This window comes from Sphaerodactylus townsendi, linkage group LG01, assembly GCF_021028975.2.
Source record: "Sphaerodactylus townsendi isolate TG3544 linkage group LG01, MPM_Stown_v2.3, whole genome shotgun sequence".
Taxonomy (NCBI): Eukaryota; Metazoa; Chordata; class Lepidosauria; order Squamata; family Sphaerodactylidae; genus Sphaerodactylus; species Sphaerodactylus townsendi.
In genome coordinates, this window is record NC_059425.1 from 178,636,559 (window position 1) to 178,664,456 (window position 27,898).

The window sequence follows — 27,898 nt, forward strand, 5'->3', positions numbered from 1 at the left end:
AGTCAGGCCCAGATTAAAATCATAAACCATTAGATATAAATTATGCTTAAAATCCTTATTTGCTTTAAAATTCCAGATGGTGTCCTTAAGTAATAATAACCATTGTGGGGATAACCGGGGGGAGGGAAGGGGAAGGGAATTGACAAAGAATAAAATAAAAGTACCAAGGAACAACTGAGGGGTGGGATTAGGGGTAGGGGACCAGCTGGAATGGAAGCGTTGTTACTATCATCAGCCATAGACCTGGCAAGACATCTCAGTCTTACAGGCCCTGTAGAATTCAGTTAGATGCTACAACATCCAGGTCTCTCCTGATAGAGAGTTCTGCGGCCGGGGCCAGAGTTTAAAAGGCTCTGCTCAAGGTCAGCCGGATGCTGCCTGAGCCAGGAAGTTGTTACTAGCAAAACGTAGCACTCTTTTTGGGGGGAGGGGGTATCGGCAGAGGTGGGATCCATCAGGTTCTCACCAGTTCCCAAGAGTGGGTTACTAATTATTTGTGTGTGCCGAGAGGGGGTTACTAATTGGGTCTGCTTTTCCATTAGAAATTCCATTAGGTCCAAAAATCATAAAGTCCTGTTGTTTCCTATGTGGCTGGTTAGCAAAGGTAGAAAACGGGATAATTCTCCCTGATGGGCTGTTTTAAAAAAATGTTTTAGTAATATGGTAAAGTACCTTGTTTAAGGAAAGTATCCTTCTTTTGAAATTAAGTATTTGAAAGTATTAAGTATTTGACAGGCAGGCAATTAGAGGAGAAGTAATTGTTTCTGTTGGCAGTAGACGATAGGACTTGCTATAATGAGTTTAAATTATGGACAGAAAGATAGCAGCTGGAAATTAGGAACTTTTTTTTTTTTACAGTAAGAGTTTTTTACAGTAACAGAAATTATTAATGCCCCGCCCCCGGAATGCCCAGCCACACCCCCGCTGTGCCCCGCCCAGCCCCATTGGCGCTACGCCACTGTTTGAATCCCACCACCATGGGAACCTGTTACTAGAATTTTTGGATCCCACCACTGGGTATCGGGCAGTGGTGGGATTCAGCCGGTTCGCCAGAACCTGTACCTACATTTTTTGTTGAGTTCAGTGAACCGCTTGTTAAAAGCGGCTTTCAGAGCCCCGGAGCCACCTTTCTGCCCGGCTGCTATGAGGAACTAAAAGCCCCGTCGTCCCCTCTCCCAGGGGAGGGGAAGCAAGGGGGCTTTCAGAGCCCCCTCTCCAGGGGAGTGAGGAAACTTTCAGAGCAGCAGCAGTAAGGCCCCGTTGCACCCCTTCCACCCCCACAAGAAGTTCCACTGCAGCTGATAAGGAGGCAGCAGGGGGCAGCAGCGGGGGGGGGCACACGGTGGGGGGCGTGAACCGTTTGTTAAATGATTAGATTCCCACCTAATAATTATTAGATTCCCACCTAATAATAATGGGTTTATATTATGTTTTGGTTTATATTATGTTTTGCATTTTAAATGCTTTTAAATGTCTCAACTGTTTTAATATTTCAAGCGTTTTCGCGTTTACTGCTTTGGGGACCATGAATTTGATGGAAAGGCAGCATGAGAACATTTCAAATACCCCCCCCCCCCATCTGCTAATATTGGGGCAAGGGAGATGTCAGTTGTTTTACACCTCTTTGAGCAACAAGGAAAAGTGGTGTAGAAATACAGCAAAACCCCACCTCCCCGCCACTTTAAACAAACAAGCATTTGAGAGCAATTTATTTGTTGTATCTCCTTATGATGACTGAGGCTGAGATTAAGCTTGGGAGAGCCACTCTTATCTCACCTCGGTCTTGGGTTCTTTTCCCTCCTAATGTCTCCAGACCAGCTGATTTCTCAAAGATTTATTGTAAAAGTTCAAAACAAAGAAATAAAACATAAATGCGTTTAGAGAAATTGGTCAGCCGAATGCATCCTTGTGGATCTCTTGGGACCTCCAGCCAAGAGGTGCTTCTCTTAGCTTAGCCCATGACAGAGTCACCTAGGCTTTGTTCCCTTACTCTCCAAGAAAACTTTCCCCCTCGCCATGAGGTTTCCAAAACCTTTGAAGGGCCTTATTTGGGCATCTTCCTGTCCTGGGTACATTTCCATGGCCTTTTGGTTTCCCCATCCGGCGATGTAGGTGTGATGCTGCTAGATTCTGCTAGGTTTTACAGTATTATTCCATCACACTCCTGCTTTCAGACTCCCCTCCCCCCAAAAAGGGCTCATGTCACCTGTGTAAAAGGCTGTTCCCCTAGACCAGGGGTCTGCAACCTGCGGCTCTCCAGATGTTCATGGACTACAAATCCCATCAGCCCCTGCCAGCTTGGCCAATTGTCCATGAACATTTGGAGAGCCGCAGGTTGCAGACCCTGGCCCTAGACTTAGAATCTCCAAACGTAAAAAAAAAGTAAGTGGAAAGGGTGAAAATAGGCACCAGAGATTGGTTTGATGATTAGAATTGATACAGGATTGCATCTGCCTGGCCTCCTCTGGCAGAGAGCCTTGCTTGCCTATTTAGCTCCTGGCGGGGGTCAGAGCCCAGTTTGTCTTTCTCCAGTCAAGGCATTCTTCCTGAATGCAAAGGAGTGCAGCCCCCCCGCCCCCGGCTGCCTTTATTTTTCTGGCTGGCGATAGCGAACATCTGTATAAACATAGTTTCAGAGGGGTAGTTGCCCTAGTCAGTTGCAGAAAAATGAAACCATTTATTCCTGCATTAGTTTTTGTGAGTCCAGAGTAGCTGAACACATAGACATAAAACTGCCATATACTTCAGTCTATCCGAGTGATTATTGTCTACTTAGACTGGCATTGCTCTCTTACGCGGGGCATTTCACATCGTCTACAACCTGGTCCTTACTGGAGATGACGGGGTTGGACCTGGGATCTCCTACATGCCAATCAGTTTCTCTACCATTGACCTCACCCTTTCCGCCATGGTGTTAATGATGCCAGAATAGATTCTGCTTGATACCCAAAAGGTTTGTCTGGACTCCTGTTTTAATCTTTGTGTAAACACAGGTATTTTTTAGATGTGTATCCCATGTTTCATTGTTCCTACCAAGAAGCCATTACCTAGGTTGAATTTGCAGAGAGCTTGATGTTCCCTTCTGGACACTTGGCGTTTGTTTATTTATTTCCTCACTTCACGTGGACTACATTCCTTAGTAGCACTGAATCTGCTGTCTTGTAGAAAATGTTCTTGCTAATCTGCAGTATCATAGCTTTGTTCTCCGGATGTGCATAAAATCCGTTGGAACCTGGAATCAGAACTAAAGAACGTTTGTGTGTGTATATACTGTTGTTTTCTTGGGTTGCAATTCACAGATCTTTAAGATTATCTTTTCCAGGAAAAGGCAGTCTATTTCTAAGAGAGAGATGCACTCGGCACCTTTCTTGAGGGCCCAACCATACAGAAATCACGCAAGGTACATCATTCTGCTTTGGGAGTTGTTACTGTGTCTGGTTTTCCCTCCTTCACTCTCTGAATAATGTGAAACAGTGGGTGATTTGTTCTCCGTGAACAACAATAGAGTCTGTTCACAAGCCTTTCTGTAGAGTGTGGGAGAGAAGGTTTGCCATGTTGCTGTCTTGATTCCAGCCAGGCAGAAAGTTGGACGCCATCAGACCTTGACAGTGACAACTTTCCTGATCAAGCCAAGTCAACCTTTACTGGCATATCAGCATGTGAGACAGGCACAAGGAATTCCGATCTTAACATCTGTTACAGCTCTGTACAAACCGTTGTCTATAATTGTGAATGCATCTCAATAACATTGCATAATTTTTTTTGCTGTTGTCAGCTATATTATCTATATCAGTGGTGGCGAACCTATGGCACGGGTGCCAGAGGTGGCACTCAGAGCCCTCTCTGTGGGCACACATACACAGAGTTCATCATGGGGGGGTAGAAAATCACCCCCCACACAGACATATAGGCTGACCTGGGCTGCTGGGCATGACGTATAGGTAACCCTGTTAAGTGCTGTTAAACCCCACTGATTTTCATGGGAAGAACTAAAGTGCAATCCTTTACCTGGGAGTAAGATCAGTTGCTGGCAATGAGACTTGATTCTGAGTAAACCCTGCTAGGGTCATGATTCACCCATTCGAAGCATTGCACAGTTGCTTCAAAGCAAAGCCACTGACTACCACCAAGCTTACTCCCGAGTAATGCTTCTAAACTAAAACCTCCGTATTCAGGTTAAATTGCTGTGTTGGCACTTTGCAATAAATAAGTGGGTTTGGGGTTGCAGTTTGGGCACTCGGTCTCGAAAAGGTTCGCCATCACTGATCTATATCATTATTCTGCAAGTGTAACATTTTTTTGTTGGTGCGATGAATTATTTTTATTTGCCACAGCTGGTGGCAAACGACTTGATCTAAGTGCCACATAAAACAGGACAATTCTGGAGCACATGTGATTCCATACAGCTCAGACGACGTATGCAAGTTCTCATCTGGTGGAGCATTTTCCGCTGTCTCCCTTGCAACAGGTCAACGTTACACCTTGCACGTGTAAAGGCATGGCATGGACTGGGCTCAGTTAGTTGGATTACTTTGTCATACCGGCCGCCATGATACATTGCAAATAACAGGGGGGAACAGAACTAGCTTCCCTAGTCAGGTTCTGATACTCTTGGGCGATCAGTTTCCTTTTCAAGTTCTGAAAGATTTCATTGGCTGGTAGCATTGCCAAGGCTTTGAGTGACGGACATAGAAGGAAAAGGAGAAGATGGTGCCTTCCCCCCTCACAACAAACACCCTGTGAGCAGTGGTGGGATCTAAAATATTTAGTAAGAGGTTCCCTCGCCAGCCCCCCCCCTCAGCAAAGGGGGCAGAGGCGTACCTAGGCAAACCTGAGCCCTGGGCAAAATTTGAGTTGGATGCCCGCCCCCCCATGGGCAGCCACCCCACCACGACCCCCCAAATTTTTTTTGCCACCAGGTCATTTCTAAATCATCATCACATTATAAAAAATGCCCCAACTCACAAATCTGAACACAGCAATGGTGAAACACACAGGTTCTTTGATAGAGACTGGTGAGATGAAAGGTACGAAAGGCTGAGAATCAATGAATTGCAGTACCTGAAAGGGATGAACCCAGTTCAGGGAGTGACATTATTAGTCGCAATTGCTATATGGAACCTTCTAACGCTCAAGCGCGAATGCAAAGCACGTCTCCGAGGGGAGGCGAGGGCAGGTGGAGATGGAAAAGCGGACCCAATTAGTAACCCCCTCTCGGCACACACAAATAATTAGTAACCCCCTCTCGGGAACTGGTGAGAACCTGCTGGATCCCACCTCTGCCTGTGAGGTAGGTGGGACTGAGAGAGCTCAGAAGAACTGTGACTAGCCCAAGGTCACCCAGCTGGCGTGTGTGGGAGTGCACAAGCTAATCTGAATTCCCCAGATAAGCCTCCGCAGCTCAAGCGGCAGAGCGGGGAATCAAACCCGGTTCCTCCAGATCAGAGTGCACCTGCTCTTAACTGCTACGCCACTGCTGCTCGTAGCATATTTTAGCATCTATGTAAGTCCACCACTCAGACTTTTGGAGGGCGGGCAAAGTTTCTTAGATTAGGCTCAAAACCTCCTGGTTACAACATAAATGGACCCCAAATTTAAAGGTGGCAAGCCGTGCGCTGCTCTCAAGAAAGAGCTGTCTAGCTTCCAAATACAGAGCAGCAAACAACACACAACGGGGGACTCCTAGAATCAAACAAGAAATTGTCTGATCAGATGAGGAATAATTCTTATCCCCCTGACCTTTTCTTTCCAACTGGAAGTGAAGGCGGGAAACCGCAGCTTTAAACACTTTAAAGCATGATTCAGTTATGCAGTTGCAGGCTCCAGGAACATTTGAGGAAAAGGTTGGTGTTTGCCCGCATTGGAAAAATTTGTGCTTTCGCCCATCAAAAGTGCAGTGTCTTAACCTACTGCATCTGTGTATGGTTCTCCAGTTGCACAGTGGCAGATAGGAAGGCGCTCCAAAGGGTGATCACTACTGCACAGAGGATTATCGGCTGCCCTCTCCCCTCCTTGGAAGAACTCTACAATTCCCGAAGCCTAAAGAAAGCCCAAAATATTCTGAGAGACCCGTCTCATCCAGCACACTCTCTTTTTGAACTGTTACCATCCGGCAGGCGATACAGGTCTATCAAAACTAGGACAAAGAGGCCTAGAGACAGCTTCTACTCTAGAGCTGTGGCTATGCTAAACTCCACGGCTTCGTGTTGATGTGTTTGGGGCTGTGTAGGGATGGGTGGAGGAAGGGGAAAGTGAGGATGGGATATGAGTCTGAAATTGTGTGCATCGAGGAATGCTGCTGTAAATTTCGTTGTGCGTGCACAATGACAATAAAATGCTTATGCTCATACTTATTGGGACCATTGCGCAAATAAAAACCAGTTGGATAATGCAGTGAAAATGTTGCAGAATTGAAAATCTGCCCTGACGTGAAGGTAGGTTTGCTGTGAGGAGAAAGCTTGTGCATAATCGGCCTATTTTATTTTGGTGCAAGCAGGGGGGCGGGCGGGACTTTCTTAGTGCGGTTAGGGATGCCCGCTCCAGGTTGGGAAACTTGGAGATTTGGGTATGGAATCTGGGGAGGTTTTGTCTGGGCACGGCCCACATCTGAGGCGATCGTTAGTCCCAAACTTCCAAGCCACCCTTATGTCACCAATGTTAACAAAAGCACAAACAGGGGCAAAGGAGAAGGAGAGAAAAAGGAATTCCCCTTTCCCTGTCACCTATTTCAAAGTGCCAAGCCCCAGGGAGATATTCCCTCAAGAAACTGTTTCCTCTCCAGCTGGAGGGATCTCCCCTAATAAAAACAAAAATATTAAAGTTTGCTGCCACCAAAAATATGTACAATGTGATAAAGTTCAGTCTTTAAAAACATCTGTTTTCTGCAGGGAATTGATCTCTGTAGTTTGGAGATGAGATGTTATTCTGTGGGTTCCCCAGGTCCCTCCTGGAAATTGGCATCCCTGAATAGAGTTAGATTTATTTATCCACAGGCATTCCTTGATTGCTCATATGAAGAAACAGTCTTCACTTCAGGTAGGTGGGTACCTCCCAGTAATCTCCTGTATCCTAGGCAGTGTGACGTACGCACTTTGCGGACTAGCAAGTGGTCTGGAGTGAACAAACGTCTAAATGGCAACTGTGACAGATCTGAGCAGCCATGCAAAGGCAGAAAAGCTTGTCTGTAAAGAGTTAATCCCTCACAGAGCCTGAGTGTTTGAGTGACAGGCTAGGAGTGAGTGGAGTTCAGAAGGCAGTCAGAGCTTCTGAAAAGAATATAAGGGCTTGAACTCCGAGATCCAGAGTGATCAGACGTGTACAGTGTCTGTGAATAGACCTGGGGTGTTTGCAGGGAGAGGATAGTGGGGGAAAAGGACTATACTCTAGCCATAGAGGGGAATTATCTTCTTGGGAGAGAAGAATTCCTACCTCAGGTTCTAATAACAGAGTTACCGGTAGATCATTTTCTGGATAGAGTGGGTATAAAGTCGCAGTTCGACCTTGGAGAGGTTCTCTTGGAGGTTTTGGCTGAACGCCCAGAAAGGGGAATTTGATGTTTTGCTTATCTTTTACTTGCTTGCTTGCTTGGGTGAAATACTGTGTGAAACTTTCCTTGTTTATATGCTTTTGGCGGGAGCCTGTCTGATGCCCTGTATAAGCGGCTGCTTGAGATCCAGGTGTCAGTTCTCGCATTGCCTGTTCCAGACTAAGAATGCCAGCTCAATAAAGAACTTTATACGGTTGCTTTTGACTGGGCTTTACTGGTTCGTTACAGTGGGTAGAATGGAGGGAATTGACTCGAGGGTTATTAACCAGAAGCTAAGTATTGGAACTCAGTTCCAGCAAAGATTTGCTTGTATCCTGTTCGCATTGTTCCTATTCAATAAACCAATGTCTGAATCCAAGAGTCTGGTTACTGCGGGGACATCAACAGATCCTGATACCCACATACACTGCTGCAAGTATTAAAAAAACATAGTTGAAGCTTCACATTACAAAACATCTAATTGTCATCCAAACAACAGAAAACAACACCAGTGTCAGGTAATCAAAGTCTTCTATTCAGGAAGTAACTGACCAGTGCACTTCTTGTCGAACAAGTATTTCTGTTTGCAAGCAACTGTGCGTTCGGGGTTAATAGTGACACCATAAATCTGGGCATGTAGCATTTCATTTTTCCACCAATAAAACTCCCAACAGCACTGCAGTTTTGACTTTAAAGCGAAGACAATAGAGAAGTTGAATTGACTTATTATTGAGAAATACAGTAAAGGGTACCAATTTGCTAAACGTTTTTATAATTTTTTTTCTTTTGTGCTTTTGTAAGGATTTTGGAATGTCACTGGGGACAGAGGTTTAATGGGGTATTTTATGGGGATGTGATGTTTTAAATCCTACAGTGTGTATAATTCAATATCAAGCCAGCCAGTAAGTACAATTGTTAAAACAATCTCCTTTATTTTAGGATGTAAAAATTATAGATCAATTGAAGGCAAAAACAAGGCAAGAGAGATCCTCAATTCAAGGTGTGCCTGGGGGCTGCTTCTTAGCCTTGGGGAGGGACTGTGGCTCAGTGGTAGAGTCTCTGCCTGGGATATGGAAGATGCCAGGTTCAATTCCTGATATCTCCAGTTAAAAAAAGGATCAAGTAGTAAATGGTTTTGTTTGGTTATTTAAAATATTTGATAGCCGTTTTCTCCCTTGCAAAACTCAAGGAGGCAGTTACAATTATCTGAAAGACTTCTGCCTCAGATCTTGGCGAGCCACTGCCATTCAATACTGATCTTGATAGACTTAAGGATCTGATTTGATATAAGGAACCTTCATGTCTGTTCGGTGTGGGCAACAGAACTGAGATGTTCCCTGTTCAGTGTGGGCAACAGAACTGAGATGGACCAGTCTCACTGTTGGCCTGTTCAAGCACTTTTCACCCCAGGCTAGAATAGAGTATCCACTTCCTTGCAGTGGATTCTATCTCTGCCTTCCCTGCCACTTCTCAGTGCTGAAGAAAGAACTATAGTTGGAAGCAGATTTAGAATCACACACCTGGGAGGAAAAGGGCACTTACTAGGTGCCATTCCAGGTGCGACAGAGTTGGAGGGTGAGAACTGGGCAACCTTTGAATTAGAATGTATGGATCAGTGAGATATCTTTCTCACCACACTTCCACCTACCAGGAAATGGCAGGGAGAGGCAAAGTTAAAATGGCACTTGCTATGGGGAACAAGCCCCCCAGCCCGTTCTCTTTCTGGTTTCAGTGCCACCCCTCACTCTTTCTGGGTTCAGCCTCTGGTAGGTCAAATCTTGAAGCTCACTGGTCCAAATGCAGCACCGTTTGAGTGAGTAACTAGCTAACTGTTCCTCAGAAGTATATAACACTTCCTGTGTATCAAACGCAGGCCATGGAAGCAAGCTGGCACACGAAGCAATAAACTCTTGACTGGCAAACTGTTAGGAAACAACAAGCGACCGTGCCACAGCGTTAACAGCACCAAGGTCAGAATCCAGCGCAAACACACCCTCGGTTGGATTGTGGCCAACATCTTAGAATGGAAAAGGACATCTCTCTCCCTCTCTCTATTACAGTGTTTGTGTTTCATCTTCTAGGCCGATTTCTGGGTATTTCGCCCTTCCGTTTTCATACCAGCAGCCATTTTTTAATGACTATGAGATGGGGGCAGTCGATTGATTGCAGAGAAAAGCATACAGAACAAATGCGATAAAATTGTGGTGTAAACACCAGCAAATGAGTTAGGTCACGAAATCTGCCAACTAGTTCGATTTTGTAAGGGAAAGTTGTTCCATTTGCAATTGAATAGAAATCAGATGAGACCATAACATGAAAAGGTAATAGAAACCACCGTTTAGCGGAAAGCAGTGGCTGTGGTCTGTTCCTCTCAGATAATAATGGGAATACATGTCTTCTTTGGGTTTTGAGGTAATAAGTTAAAATAAGCACCAACAGGATTTGCTCCCTGCCATTCTGGAGTGATTTTTTTCTTTTAAAGGTTTTTCATACAGACTTGGCATCTGCTGATGTGTGTTCGGATGAGTCCTGCCTTGAGCGTATCTGAGGAGGGCGAGTGTTGGAATTGGTCGTCGATGGTGGTGAGCCAGAAGCTGTATTTGTTGGCAAAGTAGTGGCAAGTCCCCTGAGCCCCGTTGCATTCGATGAATGGGGTCGCTCGGAAGTCCTCCAGGCAGCTCCCCGGGGAGACGAGCGACTGGCCCCCTCCTTCAGCGCCGGCAGCAGTGTGCTAAGAAAGACCGAGAAAACCATGTTTAAATGCAAGATATAGGATCTGGAGCATCACTTTCACTGGCCTGCACTGATTTACAGCAACAACAATAATAAGAAGTGTTGGATTTATATCCCCCCTTTCTCTCCTGCAAGGAGACTCAAAGGGGCTTACAATCTCCTTTCCCTTCCCCCGTCACAACAAACACCCTGTGAGGTGGGTGGGGCTGAGAGAGCTCCGAAGAACAGTGACTAGCCCAAGGTCACCCAGCTGGCATGTGCACAGGCTAATCTGAATTCCCCAGATAAGCCTCCACAGCTCAGGCGGCAGAGTGGGGAATCGAACCCAGTTCCTCCAGATTAGCGTACACCTGCTCTTAACCACTACGCCACTGCTGCTCCAATACCAATAAATGTATTGTCGAAGGCTTTCACGGCCAGAATCACTAGTATGTTGTGGGTTTTCCGGGTTGTATGGTCGTGTTCCAGTGGCGTTTTCTCCAGACGTTTTCGCCTGCATCTGTGGCTGGCATCTTCAGATCCTCTGAAGATGCCAACCACAGATACAGGCGAAATGTCAGGAGCTACTTGAGAGGAAAAATTAGTTGGCACTGGAAGGAAAGTGATGGCTAAACTACTTTAACCAGGGGTCGGCAACCTTTACCACACAAAGAGTAATTTGGACCTGTTTTCCATGGCCCGAAGGATCTACTGAGCCAGAGAAGCGGTTCCGCACGGAACTGCCTGCGGTTCATCCCCTCCACTCACCTTTCCTTCCAGCCCTGGGAGACGGAAGTGCCGAGCAGGGAAATTCCCTCTGCCCTCTGCTCCATGGGGCAAAGGGGGGATGGTGACCACGGCCTGCCTGGTGCTGCCGCCTCTCGTGCTGCAGGAGGCAGCGGCACTGGGCAGGGAAACCCCCTCTGCCCAATGGAGCAGGCAGCCACCTGCTCTGTGGGGCAGAGAGTGGATGGCAGCTGTGGGGATGGCAGAGGGGGATGGTGGCTGCTCTGGAGGGACATGCCCATGCTACCCTCCAACCTCCAGGCCACACGGAGCCGCAGTATAAGGCTGAAAGAGCCGCATGTGGCTCCAGAGCCGCGGGTTGCAGACCCCTGACTTAAACTATGTAGTTTTCATCTGTGTACTTCAGAAATCCAGGTCTCTATTACATATGCACATGTGTATGGACAGTCAAATGGATCCACCACATATGCACATGCCTAGCCTTACTCAGTGCCAAACTACACGTTTGGTTTTTTAAGAAGTCGGGTCCAGATTTCCCGAAATTGAACGGCAGCTGCAGAGAATGGCTTTTAAGAAATAAAGGACAGTCAAAATGGATCCTGCCTCCCCCTGCTCAGCCATTCTCTCACACTGAAAGTGATCGCAAGAGGTTCCAAGCAGCTTGGGCTCTCCTTTATTTTTTTAAAAGCCATTTCCCGAAATTGAACGGGCATTCCGGGGGCGGGGCATTAATAATTTCTAAATTTGCTGGGAATTTGAGTTTCCTGTACCCAGAGGTGGGATCCAGCAGGTTCTCACAGGTTCCTGAGAGTAGGTTACTAATTATTTGTGTGTGCCAAGAGGGGGTTACTAATTGGTGATTTTGCCACGTGATTTTTTCAGCAGTAGCGCGCAGAACTTGAAGCAGTCTAGCAGGAGGTGCACTGGCGTGAGTGGCAGCCTGCGCCTGTGTGCATTCGTTTCCCACCCAAGGACTGGATGATGCGGCTGCGCCCCTGCTACAGCTCCCCCCCCAGGAATGCTCTCCCACCCTGGAATAATACCCGGCCACACCTCCTGCCAGCAGCTCCCTGCTCCAGCCCTCTATTGGCTTACACCACTGTTTGAATCCCACCACCATGGGAACCTGTTACTAAAATTTTTGGATCCCACCACTGCCTGTACCCAACTTGTTAAAAGTCCCTGAAGTGTAGTTTGGCCTTCAGCAAAGTGGCATAAGAAGCAGGAAATAAGAATGTGAAAGACTTGGCAAAGCAGACCGTCTTGCGCAAGGAAAAGGCTCTGGCCTGAGAAATTAGGTCTGATTAACCTCAGAGGCTGATCGGTCATAAGGATATTTTTGTTCATTAGTTAGTTAATCTCAGCACATTTGCTGTGAGCCGGGCTTGTGGCCAAATCTGGGAAAGGAAGAAAGAGACCTTAAGGTTCCAGAGGTTCCCATTTAGTATTCCACAATACTTGGTCAATTCTCAGAGGACACATTTCCTGACCTTACATTTGTGACCCCTATTCCAGGGGACGTCAACTTGCTGAGTTTGGCTGCTTTTGCAGTTTACCGAGTCTGGGAACAGAGGGATATAATTAAGGAGCTGCTCAGAGAGTGACTTTCCTCCAATCCAGGACAACTTTATATGTCGTGTCCAAGATGCCAAAGCCCACAGTGGTGGCGTACCTATGGCATCCCAGATGTTCATGGACTACAATTCCCATCAGCCCCTGCCAGCATGGCTAATTGATGGGAATTGTAGTCTGTGAACATCTGGAGCGCCATAGGTTCACCACCACAGCCTTAGAAACATACAGTATCCTGGACATGGGGGGAAGGCAAAGTTAGGCTTGCAAAGAAGTTCTGAAGGATGCAGCGAAGTGTTAGGGGTGGAACTGAACACTATCCCATTCCTTTAGGGAACGGGCCATAGGTCAGTGGTAGTCTGACTGCCATGCAGAAGGTTCGAGATTCAATCCCCAGCATCTGCAGTTAAAAGGATCAGGTTGAAGGTGAGGTGAAAGATCTCTTTACCTGAAACCCTGGGGATGCTGCCAGTCTGAGCGGACAATACTGGCCTAGATGAGTTCAAGTGGTTCCTCCTCCATTTAATAGGCTAATAGAGTTCAAGTGGTTCCTCCTCCATTTAATAGGCTAATAGAGTTCAAGTGGTTCCTCCTCCATTTAATAGGCTAATAGAGATGGCTTCTCATCCTTCACTGGGCTGATTTGGGGATTTTTTTAATTGGGAGGGTAACTTCTTTTATGCAGAGTATTTTTAATTTCTAAATTTATCTGTGGAATTACTGGCAGAGTATCTAACTCAGCTCACTTCCAGATAGGCATGAAGACCAACATATTTTCTATAAAATATGGTCCAGTTCAGTGGTGGGATCCAAAAATTTTAGTAACAGGTTCCCATGGTGGTGGGATTCAAACAGTGGTGTAGCACCAATGGGGCTGGGCGGGGCACGACGGGGGTGTGGCCGGGCATTCCGGGGGCAGGGCATTAATAATTTCTCTGATACTGTAAAAAACTCTTACTGTAAAAAAAAGTTCCTAATTTCCAGCTGGTATCTTTCTGTCCATAATTTAAACTCACTATAGCAAGTCCTATTGTCTACTGCCAACAGAAACAACTACTTCTCCTCTAATTGACTGCCTGTCAAATACTTAATACTTTCAAATACTTAATTTTGTTTCTAGAAATCAAAAGAAGGATACTTTCCTTAAACAAGGAACTTTACCCTATTTCTAAAACATGTTTTTAAAACAGCCCAACAGGGAGAATTATCTCGTTTTCTACCTTCGCTAACCAGGCACATAGGAAACAACAGAACTTTATGATTTTTGGACCTAATGGAATTTCTAATGGAAAATCTGACCCAATTAGTCACCCCCTCTCGGCACACACAAATAATTAGTAACCCACTCTCGGGAACTGGTGAGAACCTGCTGGATTCCACCTTTGGTCCAGTTGGTTTAAAAATCCTTTTTGTGTCACAATCAACAAAATGACAAGAGAAGCAAATACCATGAGGAACGAATATCCGATCCATAAACTGCGCCATCCTTCCGGACAGTGTGGGATAGAAACGTCTTGGCTGTGGATAGCGATGGCGACGGCTGGAGCCTCACAGACAGAACAACGGCTGATGTAAGGCTGGATTTCATCTTCTCTCACAGGCATCATTGGAAGAGGAGCCGTTGTAGACAGCCAGTAGGATTTGTCGTTGCGGCTTGCGTAGTAGCAGACGTCTCCGGGATTGCAGTAAAGAAAGGGCATTGTGCTGAACCGAGCCAAACATGACCCAGCTAGACCTGGAAAAGTGAAAAGCATGCCTGGCATGTATAGTTCAAGCGCCTGACCTTTTAAAGTACCACTTGAAATTCTGTCCCAAGGTGATATTCCAGTGGTTCTCAATTCTGTCCCAAGGTGATATTCCAGTGGTTCTTCCTAATGCCGCGACCCTTTAATACAGTTCCTCATGTTGTGGTGACCCCCAACCATAAAATTATTTGTATCTCGGTTCCTAAGACCATCGGAAATATGTGTTTTCTGATGATCTTAGGTGGAAGGGTAATTCGACCCCCAAAGGGGTCGTGACCCACAGGTTGAGAACCGCTGTGATACTCTCTATTTGACTCAAAGCCTTCTCAGCCTACTCAATAAGACCAGGATTCTGCAGGATCCATTTCAATTCTGCAGGGCCTGTAAGATGGAGTTAGGCCAGGTCTATAGTTGCAGGCCAACCATAGTGAAAGTGGGATAGGTGGCTCAAGGGTTAACAATAAAAAAGCATCAATATGGGTAATGGTATCAATACGCCAATAACTCTGATATTCACTATACATATACTTAAACAAGCTTTTATACTGCAAAACATAAACAATCTCATACAGTGTATTGTCGAAGGCTTTCATGGCCAGATTCAACTGGTTGTGGTAGGTTTTCCGGGCTGTGTGGCCATGATCTGGTAGATCTTGTTCCTAACGTTTCGCCTGCATCTGTGGCTGGCATCTTCAGAGGTGTCTCACAGAGGGAAGTCTGCACCAAGTAGTAGTAAGTGTCACACTGTGATGTTTGCTTAGCAGACTTTGGTTATGGGGTGGTTTGCCATTCCCTTCAAAGCAGTCGTCTATACATTTCCCACAGCAAGTTGGGTGCTCGTTTTACCAACCTTGGAAGGATGGAAGGCTGAGTAAAACTTGACTACCTGAATCTGACTTCCGTTGGGATTCATTGAACTCAGGTTGTGAGTGGAAGTTGGGTACTCATTTTACCAACCTTGGAAGGATGGAAGGCTGAGTAAATCTTGACTACCTGAATCTGACTTCCGTTGGGATTCATTGAACTCAGGTTGTGAGTGGAAGTTGGGTACTCGTTTTACCAACCTTGGAAGGATGGAAGGCTGAGTACATCTTGACTACCTGAATCTGACTTCCGTTGGGATTCACTGAACTCAGGTTGTGAGTGGAGGTTTGACTGTAGAACTGCAGTTTACCACTCTGTACCACAGGGCTTGACAACACTTAATTATTAGTATGTGGACATCCTACGTTTTGCTGCTATGTAGCCTGTCAGCACTATAGGGCAGTATGAAAACCTCTCATCTGTACATACCCAGGTCCTGATTATGTGCTTTATCTTGTCCTTCAAAATACAGCAAACTGTAGCCACTCCACAGTTTATTCATGCCCACTGGACACATGGGTTCTTGCTCTGACTGGCTGTGTTTCACCAGAAGATATCCTATATTAACACTGCGGCCTGGCATACCTGGCAGCCCAGGAGTACCTGGGTCACCTGGTGAACCTGGAGAGAGGGGAAAACAAGAAGTACATTATTTTAAAGTAGAAATTATTAGAGTCCAATTAAAGCCAAGCTGCCTTCTACCTGGTGCAGAATAATGCGAAACAAGCAATTGAACAGGTGACTCAACTATTGAAATGAAGCCATTTTGACAATACAGGCTCTAGCATCATAGACAGATGAGTAAGGAATTTGGATTTATATCTCTACTTCTCCTGTAAGGAGATTCAAAGGGGCTTAAAAACACCTTTCCCTTCCTCTCCCCACAACAGTCACCTTGTGAGGTAGGTGGGGCTGAGAGAGCTCTGAAGAACTGTAACTAGCCTAAGGACACTCAGCAGGAATGTAGGAGTGCGGAAACACATCTGGTTCACCAGATAAGTCTCTGCCACTCAGATGGAAGAGTGGGGAATCAAACCTGGTTCTCCAGATTAGAGTCCACCTGATCTTTACCACTACACCACATAGGAAGATGCAGGTTTATTTCGTATACACACGCACAAATAAATTGCTCTAGTGTAACTCTCATGTTTTCTGAATGGCACCATCCTCAGTGATAATGCACATATTCAGAAAACAAACAAACACATGGTATTTTCCTCCTGTACCATTTTGGAATACAGGCGTAGAAATCACGTGGCTGGATGCTCTTAGGTTAAAAAACTCCCTGATTTTTTTCTTTGTTGAGAAGCTACTTTTCTACCAGCAGGGCAGGCAAATGTGGCCACACTGAAATGGTAATTTGGCTACTGCCCTTTTCTCTTGGAAGAAACTAGTAGTGCAATCCTAGAGAGAGCTGCACCCTTCTATGTTCACGGAGTCACTGAGCTTAGGAGGACGTAACTCTGTCAAGGGTTACACTATAAAGATATTACCATGTCTCAGTAATCGTCTTCCAAATGGCAGGATCCCCCACTCATTACCTAACATTCATAATATAGCCACTATGTATGTATATCAATGATGGTGGAACATGCCCTGAAGTCACAACTGAATTATGGTGTCCTCTCACTGGTTTTTCAGGGTAAGAGACATTCAGGGGTGGCTTGTCATTTCCTTCTTCTGTATAGCACCCCTGGTATTTCCTTGGTGGTCTCCCACCCAAGTACTAACTAGGGCTGACCCTGCTTAGCTGCTGAGATCTGACAAGACTGGGCTAGCCCAGGCTATCTAGGTCGGGCAGCAGTGTATTTGCCTAAGGACAAGGGTATGGTGACCAGACGTGCCGCTTTTGGTGGGACAGTCCTGCCTTAAAACAATTTGTCCCGCATCCCGCGGGTTTTTTGAACCGTCCCGATTTTTGCACTGCCTTCTGGTGCGCGCCCCAGAAGGCAGTGCGGAAGCCTCCCGCGCATGCGGCCTCAGGAGCGCACTGCCTTCTGGGGTGCTCCCATTTCCCATCCTGTCACAGGGCAGGAAACAGGAGCGCCCCAGAAGGCAATGCGCTCCTGCGGTTGTGCTCGCATGTGCGCGTGCGGCCAGCTGGGTCCCAGTTTACAAAGGTGACAATCTGGTCACCTTATACAAGGGGTGCCCTCTGTCCCTGGCTGCCACTGATCTGGTCACATGGGGGTGCAAAATCAGGGGGCCCCCATGTGACTAGGAAGACAGCAAGGCAGCAGGAAGTCCTACTGCCTTGTCTTCTGGCATTCTCAGCCCCGCTTGTGTCGTCATCGCTCCCCTCCTGGCTCGCTTCCCTCCCGGGCTGCCTCACTCCCTCCCGGGCCGGCAGCTCCTTCTGCCCTCCCCTCTGGGGAGGGCAGAAACAACTGGAAGGCTCTGTGCTGGGGCCTTTGCTTTTATAAACTCGGTGTGGCCCCACTCCTTGGGGGCGTGGGCCCATTGCCCCAGGTGTAGTGGGGGGACGCTTGGAGAATGGATGTCTCCGGGCACCATTTTCCCCTGGTATGCCTCTGAGGTCAGGGGATCCCCTCCCTCCTTTCCCTCCCTTTTATTAAATAAACAGAGCTTAGTGGGGGATGAACGGCATCTGATATAGCAGAAATTATTGGATTATACTCCCATTTAGGAAATATTATGGAAGAACGATGGCATGTTAAAGTTGGGTCGATTATTTTTAATTGTCCTTGGACTGACATGAGTCATTTTAACTGTTCATTGTATCATATCAATCATGTTTGTTTCTGATCTATGAATGTTACATTGATGGGTTGTAAGCCATCCTGAACTCGGCCTTTTGCTGAGGTAGAAATTAAATAATAGTAAAATATTAATAATATTCTGATATTAATTTTGCAGGCCAGTAGTACAACTTCTGATTATAATTTTTTTCCCCCCCTGATTTCACTTTGTGCAGATTTGGAGCCTTCCTTTCACGATTTCAAATGGGCAGGCTTTTAAAGAGACCATCACCAGCAGGTAATCAGTCCAGGTGAGAAAGCCGATGCCCTGCCATCGCGGCTGCTCTGGTGTGGCTACGGAAGATTCTGGACTTCCTCACCAACTTCTCCTGAGCAGTTCATATACAGAACACTACACTGCTGGCTACAATGAATATATTATATAAATAATTACTGAATATTTGATATAGGGTACAGCTAACAAATATAAATAACAACGAAACCTAATGATGTGTGTGTGTGTGTGTGGGGGGGGAAGTATCCTCAAAAGAGAAAAAGATATCATTCTTGAAAATTCACACATGACTAGAATTCCATCAAAATCCTCATATTAGGAGAAATATTCAGGTTTCCCGGTAGTTTTTCCCATTTCATAGGACAGAAGTTCCCAATTCTTCAGTCAATAAGTAGAGATGCTGTCATGCCCAAAGGAATGGCCTTCGCAAGTTAAAAACATCACAATTTCCCCCTTATTTGATGACGTTATACTTGTTCTTGGGATTTCGTGTCTCACCTGGGGATACGCAGTTCCAGTTTTCAGTAGGAAAAGGGACAGAATTCAAGGAGCGCCATTTACCTTCGAGGCCCAGAGGACCCTGCAGTCCCGTTCTTCCTTGATCGCCTCTAAAGCCCGGAGACGCTGGTATTCCTCCTCTTCCTCCCACTCCTGGTTTGCCTGATGGTCCTCTAAATCCTTAAACATAGTCATAAATTGATGCAATGTTATAATATGTTTTGTTTATCATCTGGTCTTTCTCCAAATGAGCTCACGATGGTCTACTTCACAGGGGTCCCCAACCTTTTCAAGCCCGCAGGTGTGTTTGGAATTCTGACACAGCATGGTGGGTGTTGCCACAAAATGGCCGCTGCAGTGGGTGGAGCCAGGTACAAAACGGCTGCTCTAGCTTATCTTCAGTCACACAGTAAAGATCCTTGGGCTCTGGCGACAGCTGCTGCCAAAGCAACATTTAAAAAAATTTGCATAGCCAGTCAAAAGCTTTGTTGGGCAAAAGACCTATCTGGCCCCATCAACTTTCTAAAAGAACTTGGTGGGTACCAGAAAAGTACCACGGGTAGTGGTGGGATCCAAAAATTTTAGTAACAGGTTCCCATGGTGGTGGAATTCAAACAGTGGCGTGGCGCCAATGGGGCTGGGCGGGGCACAACAGGGGCGTGGCCAGGCATTCCAGGGGCGGGGCATTAATAATTTCTCTGTTACTGTAAAAAACTCTTACTGTAAAAAAAAGTTCCTAATTTCCAGCTGGTATCTTTCTGTCCCTAATTGAAACTCATTATAGCAAGTCCTATCGTCTACTGCCAACAGAAACAACTACTTCTCCTCTAATTGACTGCCTGTCAAATACTTAATACTTTCAAATACTTAATTTTGTTTCTAGAAATCAAAAGGAGGATACTTTCCTTAAACAAGGAACTTTACCCTATTTCTAAAACATGTTTTTAAAACAGCCCAACAGGGAGAATTATCCCGTTTTCTACCTTCGCTAACCAGCCACATAGGAAACAACAGGACTTTATGATTTTTGGACCTAATTGAATTTCTAATGGAAAAGCAGACCCAATTAGTAACCCCCTCTCGGCACACACAAATAATTAGTAACCCACTCTCGGGAACTGGTGAGAACCTGCTGGATCCCACCTCTGACCACGGGTACCCCCGGCCTACCACATGGTATCCACAGGCAGATGGCTTTGCAAGGGAATTAGACACATTGATGGAAGAGAGTGGTTAGCAGCCATGGTGCCTGAAGAGAAGAGACATGAGGCAACATCGAGGAAAGCCTCGGCCTCTGTGCCCTGTTGTTGGACCTCCAGAGGAACTGATTGGTCACTGTGTGAGGCAGGATGCTGGACTTGGACCTCCAGTCTGATCCAGCAGGGCTCTTAATGTTTTAAGGGGCTTCTGAAAGCAATAATTCCAGATCAGGCTTGAGGTAACAGGAGCTCCCTCACTAACTTTCATCAATGGATGGAAAAATCAATCCTATTAGAGAACTGAAAATATGCAATATGCATTAGCTGGGCTCATACAGTTATAACATTTTAGTTAACAAGGTGTGAATGTAGTGGTCAGCCAGGTGGTGATTCCTGAGATTCCTGAGCTTTTTCCCCGGTCTTCAGAATTTCACAGTGTAAGTGTGACCTCCTCCTGGAAATTCCAAGAACATAGCCTGTTATTCCTGACAACCAGGCTTTGAGACAGCACACTCTCTTCTGAAATCAGCCTGCTTACTCTCAAAGCCAGGCTCTAAGACATACAAAGTCTCCTGAGGAAAGAGTTGTTTCCAGCTGACTCCTTTGGTAGCTCAGATCTGACACAATCTCAGCTGACAGGGTAACTTTAAGGCCTTGCGCGGCCTGGGACCTCCGTACCTGCGGGATCGTCTTACCGCATATGTCCCGAACCAGTCTCTGCGTTCGGCAGAGGCCAATTTACTGGTGATCCCTGGCCCTTCAATGATGCAGCTAGCCTCCACCTGGGCCAGGGCCTTTACTGCCCTGGCCCCGGCCTGGTGGAACGCTCTCCCTCCAGCTGTCAGGGCCCTGCGGGATCTTAATGAGTTCCGCAGGGCCTGTAAGACCGAGCTTTTCCGCCGGGCCTTTGGGGAGGCTGGCTGCTGATGCCCCCCCCCCCTTCGTAACATCAGTGGATCCTGCCGTCCCCCCTCCCTTTTTCTTTTAGGGGATTTGATAAGAACATAAGAACAAGCCAGCTGGATCAGACCAGAGTCCATCTAGTCCAGCTCTCTGCTACTCGCAGTGGCCCACCAGGTGCCTTTGGGAGTTCACATGTAGGATGTGAAAGCAATGGCCTTCTGCGGCTGTTGCTCCCGAGCACCTGGACTGTTAAGGCATTTGCAATCTCAGATCAAAGAGGATCAAGATTGGTAGCCATAAATTGACTTCTCCTCCATAAATCTGTCCAAGCCCCTTTTAAAGCTATCCAGGTTAGTGGCCATCACCACCTCCTGTGGCAGCATATTCCAAACACCAATCACACGTTGCGTGAAGAAGTGTTTCCTTTTATTAGTTCTAATTCTTCCCCCCAGCATTTTCAATTAATGCCCCCTGGTTCTAGTATTGTGAGAAAGAGAGAAAAATTTCTCTCTGTCAACATTTTCTACCCCATGCATAATTTTATAGACTTCAATCATATCCCCCCTCAGACGTCTCCTCTCCAAACTAAAGAGTCCCAAACCCTGCAGCCTTTCCTCATAAGGAAGGTGCTCCAGTCCCTCAATCATCCTCGTTGCCCTTCTCTGCACTTTTTCTATCTCTTCAATATCCTTTTTGAGATGTGGTGACCAGAACTGAACACAGTACTCCAAGTGTGGTCGCACCACGGCTTTATATAAGGGCAGGACAATCTTTGCAGTTTTATTATCAATTCCTTTCCTGATTATCCCCAGCATAGAGTTTGCCTTTTTCACAGCTGCCATACATTGAGTTGACATTCCCATGGAACTATCAACTAAGACGCCCAAATCCCTTTCCTGGTCTGTGACTGATAGCACTGACCCCTGTAGCGTGTATGTGAAGTTTGGATTTTTGCCCCTATGTGCATCACTTTGCATTTTGCTACATTGAACTGCATTTGCCATTTCTTAGCCCACTCACCTAATTTATCAAGGGCCGCTTGGAGCTCCTCGCAATCCTTTGTGGTTCTCACCACCCTACATAATTTGGTATCATCTGCAAACTTGGCCACCACGCTACCCACCCCTACTTCCAGGTCATTTATGAATAGGTTAAAGAGCACTGGTCCCAATACGGATCCTTGGGGGACACCACTCCCCACATCTCTCCATTGTGAGAATTTCCCATTTACACCCACTCTTTGCTTCCTGTTTCTCAACCAGTTTTTAATCCCATAGGAGGACTTCCCCTCTTATTCCTTCATTGCTGAGTTTTCTCAATAGTCTCTGGTGAGGAACTTTGTCAAAAGCCTTTTGGAAATCCAAGTAGACAATGTCCACTGGTTCCCCCTTATCCACATGCCTATTTACATCCTCAAAGAACTGTAGTAAGTTTGTAAGACAGCATTTGCCTCTGCAAAGCCATGCTGACTCTTTCTCAGCAGGTTTTGCTTTTGTACATGTTTTATAATTTCATCTTTAATGACAGATTCTACTCATTTACCAGGAACCGATGTCAAACTGACTGGCCTGTAATTTCAGGTCCCCCTAGATCCTTTCTTAAAGATTGGTGTGACATTGGCCATCTTCCAGTCTTCAGGGATGGAGCCTGATTTCAAGGATAAGTTGCATATTAAAGTGAGAACATCAGCAATTTCATGCTTGAGCTCTTTAAGAACTCTTGGGTGAATGCAATCTGGGCCAGGGGACTTGGTAGCATTTAGTTTATCAATGGCTGCCAGAACTTCTTCCTTGTCTACCACTATCTTTGTTAGTTCCTCGGATTCGCCTCCTAAGAAGCTTGGTTCAGGTGCAGGAATTTTCCTCACCTCCTCTTGGGTGAAGACAGATGCAAAGAATTCATTCAGCTTTTCTGCAATCCCCTGTCATCTTTTAGCACACCCTTTGTTCCTTTGTCATCTAACGGGCCTACCGCTTCCCTTGCTGGCTTCCTGCTTTTGATGTACTTGAAGAACTGTTTGTTGCTGGTTTTGATGTTCACAGCCATGCATTCCTCATAATCCTTTTTTGCCTCCCTTACAGCTAACTTGCTTCTCTTTTGCCACCATTTGTGTTCTCTCTGGTATTCTTTTATCAGTTAAGTTGGACTTCCATTTTCTAAAAGACATCTTTTTTTATCCCTCATAATTTCCTCAACGCCCCTTTGTTAACCATGGTGGCTTTCTTTTGGACTGGGCGCTGCCTTTCCTAACCTGTGGAACACATTCCAGTTGAGCTTTTAAGACTGTGTTTTTAAATAACCTCCAAGCATCTTGGACATTTTGACTCTCTTGATTTTCCCTTTCAGCTTCCCATGACTATCCCTCATCTTTGAGAAATTTCCTCTGAAGGCGAATGTAACTACATTAGTAGTTGTCACTTGTTCGCATGCAGAGATACTGAATCTGACAGCATTGTGGTCGCTGTTCCCTATCGGCTCAACAACACTGACTTCCCGCACCAGGTCCTGGGTCCCACATAGAATTAGATCTAGGATCACATCTCCCCTGGTTGGTTCTACAACCATCTGCTCTAAGCCACAGTCATTTAGCATATCCAGGAATGTTCTCTCCTTACTATGACCTGAACATGCATTTTTCCAGTTTATATGGGGATAGTTAAAATCGCCCATTACCACGACATTTTTGCTTTGTTGGCCTCTCTAATTTCTTTTTCCATCTCAGAATCCTCTTGTGCGCTTTGGTCAGGGGGACGATAATATATTCCTAATGTTAAACTATGCTTCACCCCTGGTATTGATATCCACAGTGCTTCTGTAGAGGAATCAGCTCCCCTGCATTGTCTATTTTATGTGACACTATGCTCTCTTTGATGTAGAGGGCCACCCCACCCCCAATACGCTCTGTCCTATCCTTCCTGTAGAGCCTGTAACCTGGGATAACAGCATCCCACTGGTTCTCCTCATTCCACCATGTCTCTGTGATGCCCACTATATCAATGTCCTCCTTCAAAACTCTGTACTCCAGCTCCCCCATTTTAGGTCGAATGTTTCTACTATTAGCATAGAGACACTTGTATACTCTGTCTCTGTCCCTAACCTGGGATTTATGTGTTTTGCCCTCTAGCCTTTTGTAGACACTATCACTTATCACATTGCTATGTTCTTCACTTGTATGTGGTTGATTTAAAAAAACCTCCTTCTCTGTCTGCATCCCCATGGACTCTGTATTCTGAACCGAAGTCACCTCAGCTCCTGTCGGCTTTCCCCCAGGAATCAGTTTAAAAGCTGTTCTGCCACCTTTTTAATGTTGAGCGCCAGCAGCCTGGTTCCTCTTTGGTTAAGATGAAGCCCGTCCCTTTTGTACAGGCCTGCCTTATCCCAAAAGGTTCCCCAGTTCCTGACAAATCTGAAACCCTCTGCCTTGCACCACCTTCTCATCCACGCACTGAGACCCTGTATCTCCGCTTGCCTAGCTCGCCCTGCGCGTGGAACAGGTAGCATTTCGGAGAATGCCACCTTGGGGGTCCTGGATTTCAACCTGTTTCCTAGCAGCCTAAATTTAGCTTCCAGAACCTCCCGGCTACATTTCCCAATGTCATTGGTACCAATGTGGACCACATTGCTGACTCCACCCCAGCTGACTCCACCCCAGCACTGTCTAACAGCCTATCTAGACGTAGCGTGACATCCGCAACCTTCGCACCAGGCAGGCAAGTCACCATGGCAGGCAGGCAAGTCACCGCAACCTTCGCACCAGGCAGGCAAGTCACCATGCGGTCATCACGCCTGTCACAAACCCAACTCTCTATATTCCTGATGATCGAATCACCCACTACAAGGAGCCCCCCACCTCCCCGAGGGGTATCCTCAGTGCTAGAGGATAGCTGATCACCAGTTAAGGAAGGGATCCCATCTAAGGGAGCATCTTCCCCCACCTCAGACTGGCACCCTCTGTCACCCAGACTCTCATTCTCCATGACATCTGAAGAGATGTCATGGAGATGTCTCATTCTCCATGACATCTGAAGAGATGTCACCTTGGGAGTGGGACCCGGCTGCTAGGTCCCTGAAAGCCTTGTTTGTTGCCCTCTCTGCCTCTCTCAGCTTCTCCAGGTCTGCCACCTTGGCTTCAAGAGAACGGACACGTTCCTTGAATGCCAGGAGCTCATTGCAGCGAGGGCACACCCACGACTTCTGGCCTAGTGGCAGATAGTCATACATGTGACACTCAGTGCAAATAGTTGGTGCCATCTGTCATGTTGGTGCCATCTGTCATGCTGATTCGTATGCTGCATTTTAATGGGGTGGGGTTTATTTATATAGAGCCAAATTAACTAATATTTAACTGATTTTAGTCCTTGATTTTATTGTGCTCTATCCATGTTTTGTTCACCACCCTGAGCCCTCCGGGGGAGGGCGGTTATATAAACAACAACAACAACAACAACAACAACAACAACAACAACAACAACAACAACAACAACAACAACAACAACAACAACAACAACAACAACTGATATCTCTCTCCCATTCTCCCCAGCCCCATCCCAAGTCTGGCTTCTTCAGCCTACCATGAGCCCTGTTGGGTTTTAGCTGCTCTGAACAGACCCTGGTTGGTGATTGAGAAACCTTTGCCCAACTGTTACAGCCACCTTCAAAGGAAAATAAAGCCTACCTGGATCTCCCGGCGGACCTTGTGGACCCATTTCACCAGGACTTCCTGGAGCCCCTCTGCTCCCTTGAGGGCCCTGTGCCCCCTGCAGAGCTTGCAGTTTAGGGGGGACAGGAACAAGGCCAGGGGAACCTGGAGGCCCCTGAAATCCTAAAAGTGAAAAACGTGTTAGAAAAAAAGAAAGAGCAAACGACTTTCCAAACAAGACGTGCAATCTGCGCTGAGCCCGCTCTTGATCCCTAGCTGATACTAGAGCTCATTCTTAGCTACAAACATTGCAATTTTTGATTGGGCTTTTTGGGGCAAGGGTGTGTGTGTGGCGATTTAATTGGGCACTTCAAAAAAACAAACAAACTTGGGCAGGTTTCAAGATGGCAAATCACACCACTTCCGGAAAGAAAAACCCTCAGGACAACCGAGGAGCTGGGAGGAAAAGAAGTCTATGGAGAAGTCAGCGGCTGCCGCATCGATTGTGTCCTCAAGGCATCAAAGCAAGTGGTTTTTCTAGAATAGTCTTCCCGTGGTCCAGTGCCCCTGGTTTCCACACACATCATGACAGAACTCCCATGACCACAAAACAATGCCGAAACTAGTAACAGCCCTGCTTTGAAGGGTAAGGTTTGTCTGACCAACATCTTGTTTTTCTGGCCACCATCAAAATGTATAGCTTATAGTATTGTCAAAGGCTTTCGTGGCCAGCATCACTGGGTCATAACTGACCCATTGGGTGACGTCGCATTGTGATGTTTACTTAGCAGATTTTGTTTATGGCGTGGTTTGCCATTGCCTTCCTCAGTCATCTATACATTTCCCCCAACAAGTTGGGTACTCATTTTACCAACCTCAGAAGAATGGAAGGCTGAGTCAACCGTGACTACCTAAAACTGACTTCCGTTGGGATTGAACTCAGGTCGTGAGCAGAGTTTTGACTGTAGAACTGCAGTTTACCACTTTGTCCCACAGGGCTTGACAGCACTTAATTATTAGTACTGGGGTTTAGTGGGATTTCCGGGCTGTAGGGCCATGTTCCAGTAGCATTTTCTCCTGACGTTTCGCCTGCATCTGTGGCTGGCATCTTCAGAGGATCTGATGGTAGTAAAGCAAGTGGAGTATACCCACAGGTATATATACTCTGCTTGCTTTACTACCATCAGATCTTCTGAAGATGCCAGCCAGAGATGCGGGCGAAACGTCAGGAGAAAATGCTACTGGAATATAGCTTATAGCGTTTAAGGATGATCCGATACATCAACTCCTTTCTTTTTCCAGGAAGGAGAGAATTCCTTATAGATTATGAGAAGATGTTTCTTCAGCATATCCGTAAAGTCGGGGGGAGGGGGAGGAGGGAAGAGGGGGAAAGAAAATCATGACCAGACTGGGAAAGTGTCTATTTCTGAGGTCTAACAGGGGTCCCAGTTCTGAGTAGGGCTACCAACCTCCAGACAGAAGAAGAAGAAGAAGAGTTTGGATTTATATCCCCCCTTTCTCTCCTGCAGGAGACTCAAAGGGGCTTACAATCTCCTTGCCCTTCCCCCCTCACAACAAACACCCTGTGAGGTAGGTGGGGCTGAGAGAGCTCCGAAAAGCTGTGACTAGCCCAAGGTCACCCAGCTGGCATGAGCTGGGAATCAAACCCGGTTCCTCTAGATTAGATACACGAGCTCTTAACCTCCTACGCCACTGCTGCTCCCACGGACCTTGGAGATCTCCAAGGCTTATGACGTATCTCCCGAACATAGAGATCAGTTCCTTTAGAAGCCCTTCACAGTGTGAACTCTGTAGAATTATATCTTGCTGGGGTCCCTCCTCTCTCCAAACGAGGTTCCGTCCCTAAATCTCCAGAAATTTCCCCACCAGGACTTAGCAACCCAAGTCATGAGAAAATTTGTGAAGAAGGTAAGAATTGTTTCCTAAAGAACGACATAGCCATTGCAGCACAACCACACACTCACCTGTGGGTCCTCGGTCTCCTTTGGGTCCCCTGGGGCCAAGGTCACCTGTACTTCCCACAAAGCCGACAAATCCCATGACTCCTTGATCACCTTTTCTCCCTTCAAAAGAAAGCAATGTTGCTTGTGTGTCATTGTGTGTCTACATAGGCAACTTAAACCAGCATATCTCAGGACTTGTGGTTTCCACCCTACCTTTTGGCCCAGGGAATCCCGGTATTCCAGTTCTTCCATCTTGACCTGGATCTCCTCGAAGGCCTTTTGGACCATCTTCTCCAAACAAACCTCCAGGTCCCTCTTCTCCTTTGGGTCCAGGTGGAGCAGGTATTCCAGGTAGTCCTGAAGGCCCAGGGTATCCTGTTAAGTAAGACACAGTTACGCATAGTTTTACAACCTGTATTAAATGACAAAGTCGGCAGCAGCTTCAAAGTCTAGTTGTTTCTCAAAATGTGCATTGCTGGTAAGTTCAGAATTGTGCATTACCTACTTTTAAAGTAGCTATTTCAAACAACAGCTAT

The 27,898-nt window shown here is 46.4% G+C and overlaps 1 protein-coding gene across 1 annotated transcript in view; it reads right to left on the reverse strand.

The window, feature by feature from the left end:
* Nucleotides 1–8,432: 8,432 nt before the first annotated feature.
* The window catches only part of COL4A2 (collagen type IV alpha 2 chain), a 174,461-nt gene continuing 154,995 nt past the window's right edge, over nt 8,433–27,898 (reverse strand). Inside the window, 7 exon segments of the mRNA XM_048501030.1 lie at nt 8,433–10,256; nt 14,005–14,291; nt 15,595–15,786; nt 18,721–18,837; nt 25,435–25,581; nt 27,384–27,482; nt 27,576–27,737. Coding sequence (XP_048356987.1) covers nt 10,002–10,256; nt 14,005–14,291; nt 15,595–15,786; nt 18,721–18,837; nt 25,435–25,581; nt 27,384–27,482; nt 27,576–27,737 — 1,259 coding nt within the window. The 3' untranslated portion in view covers nt 8,433–10,001.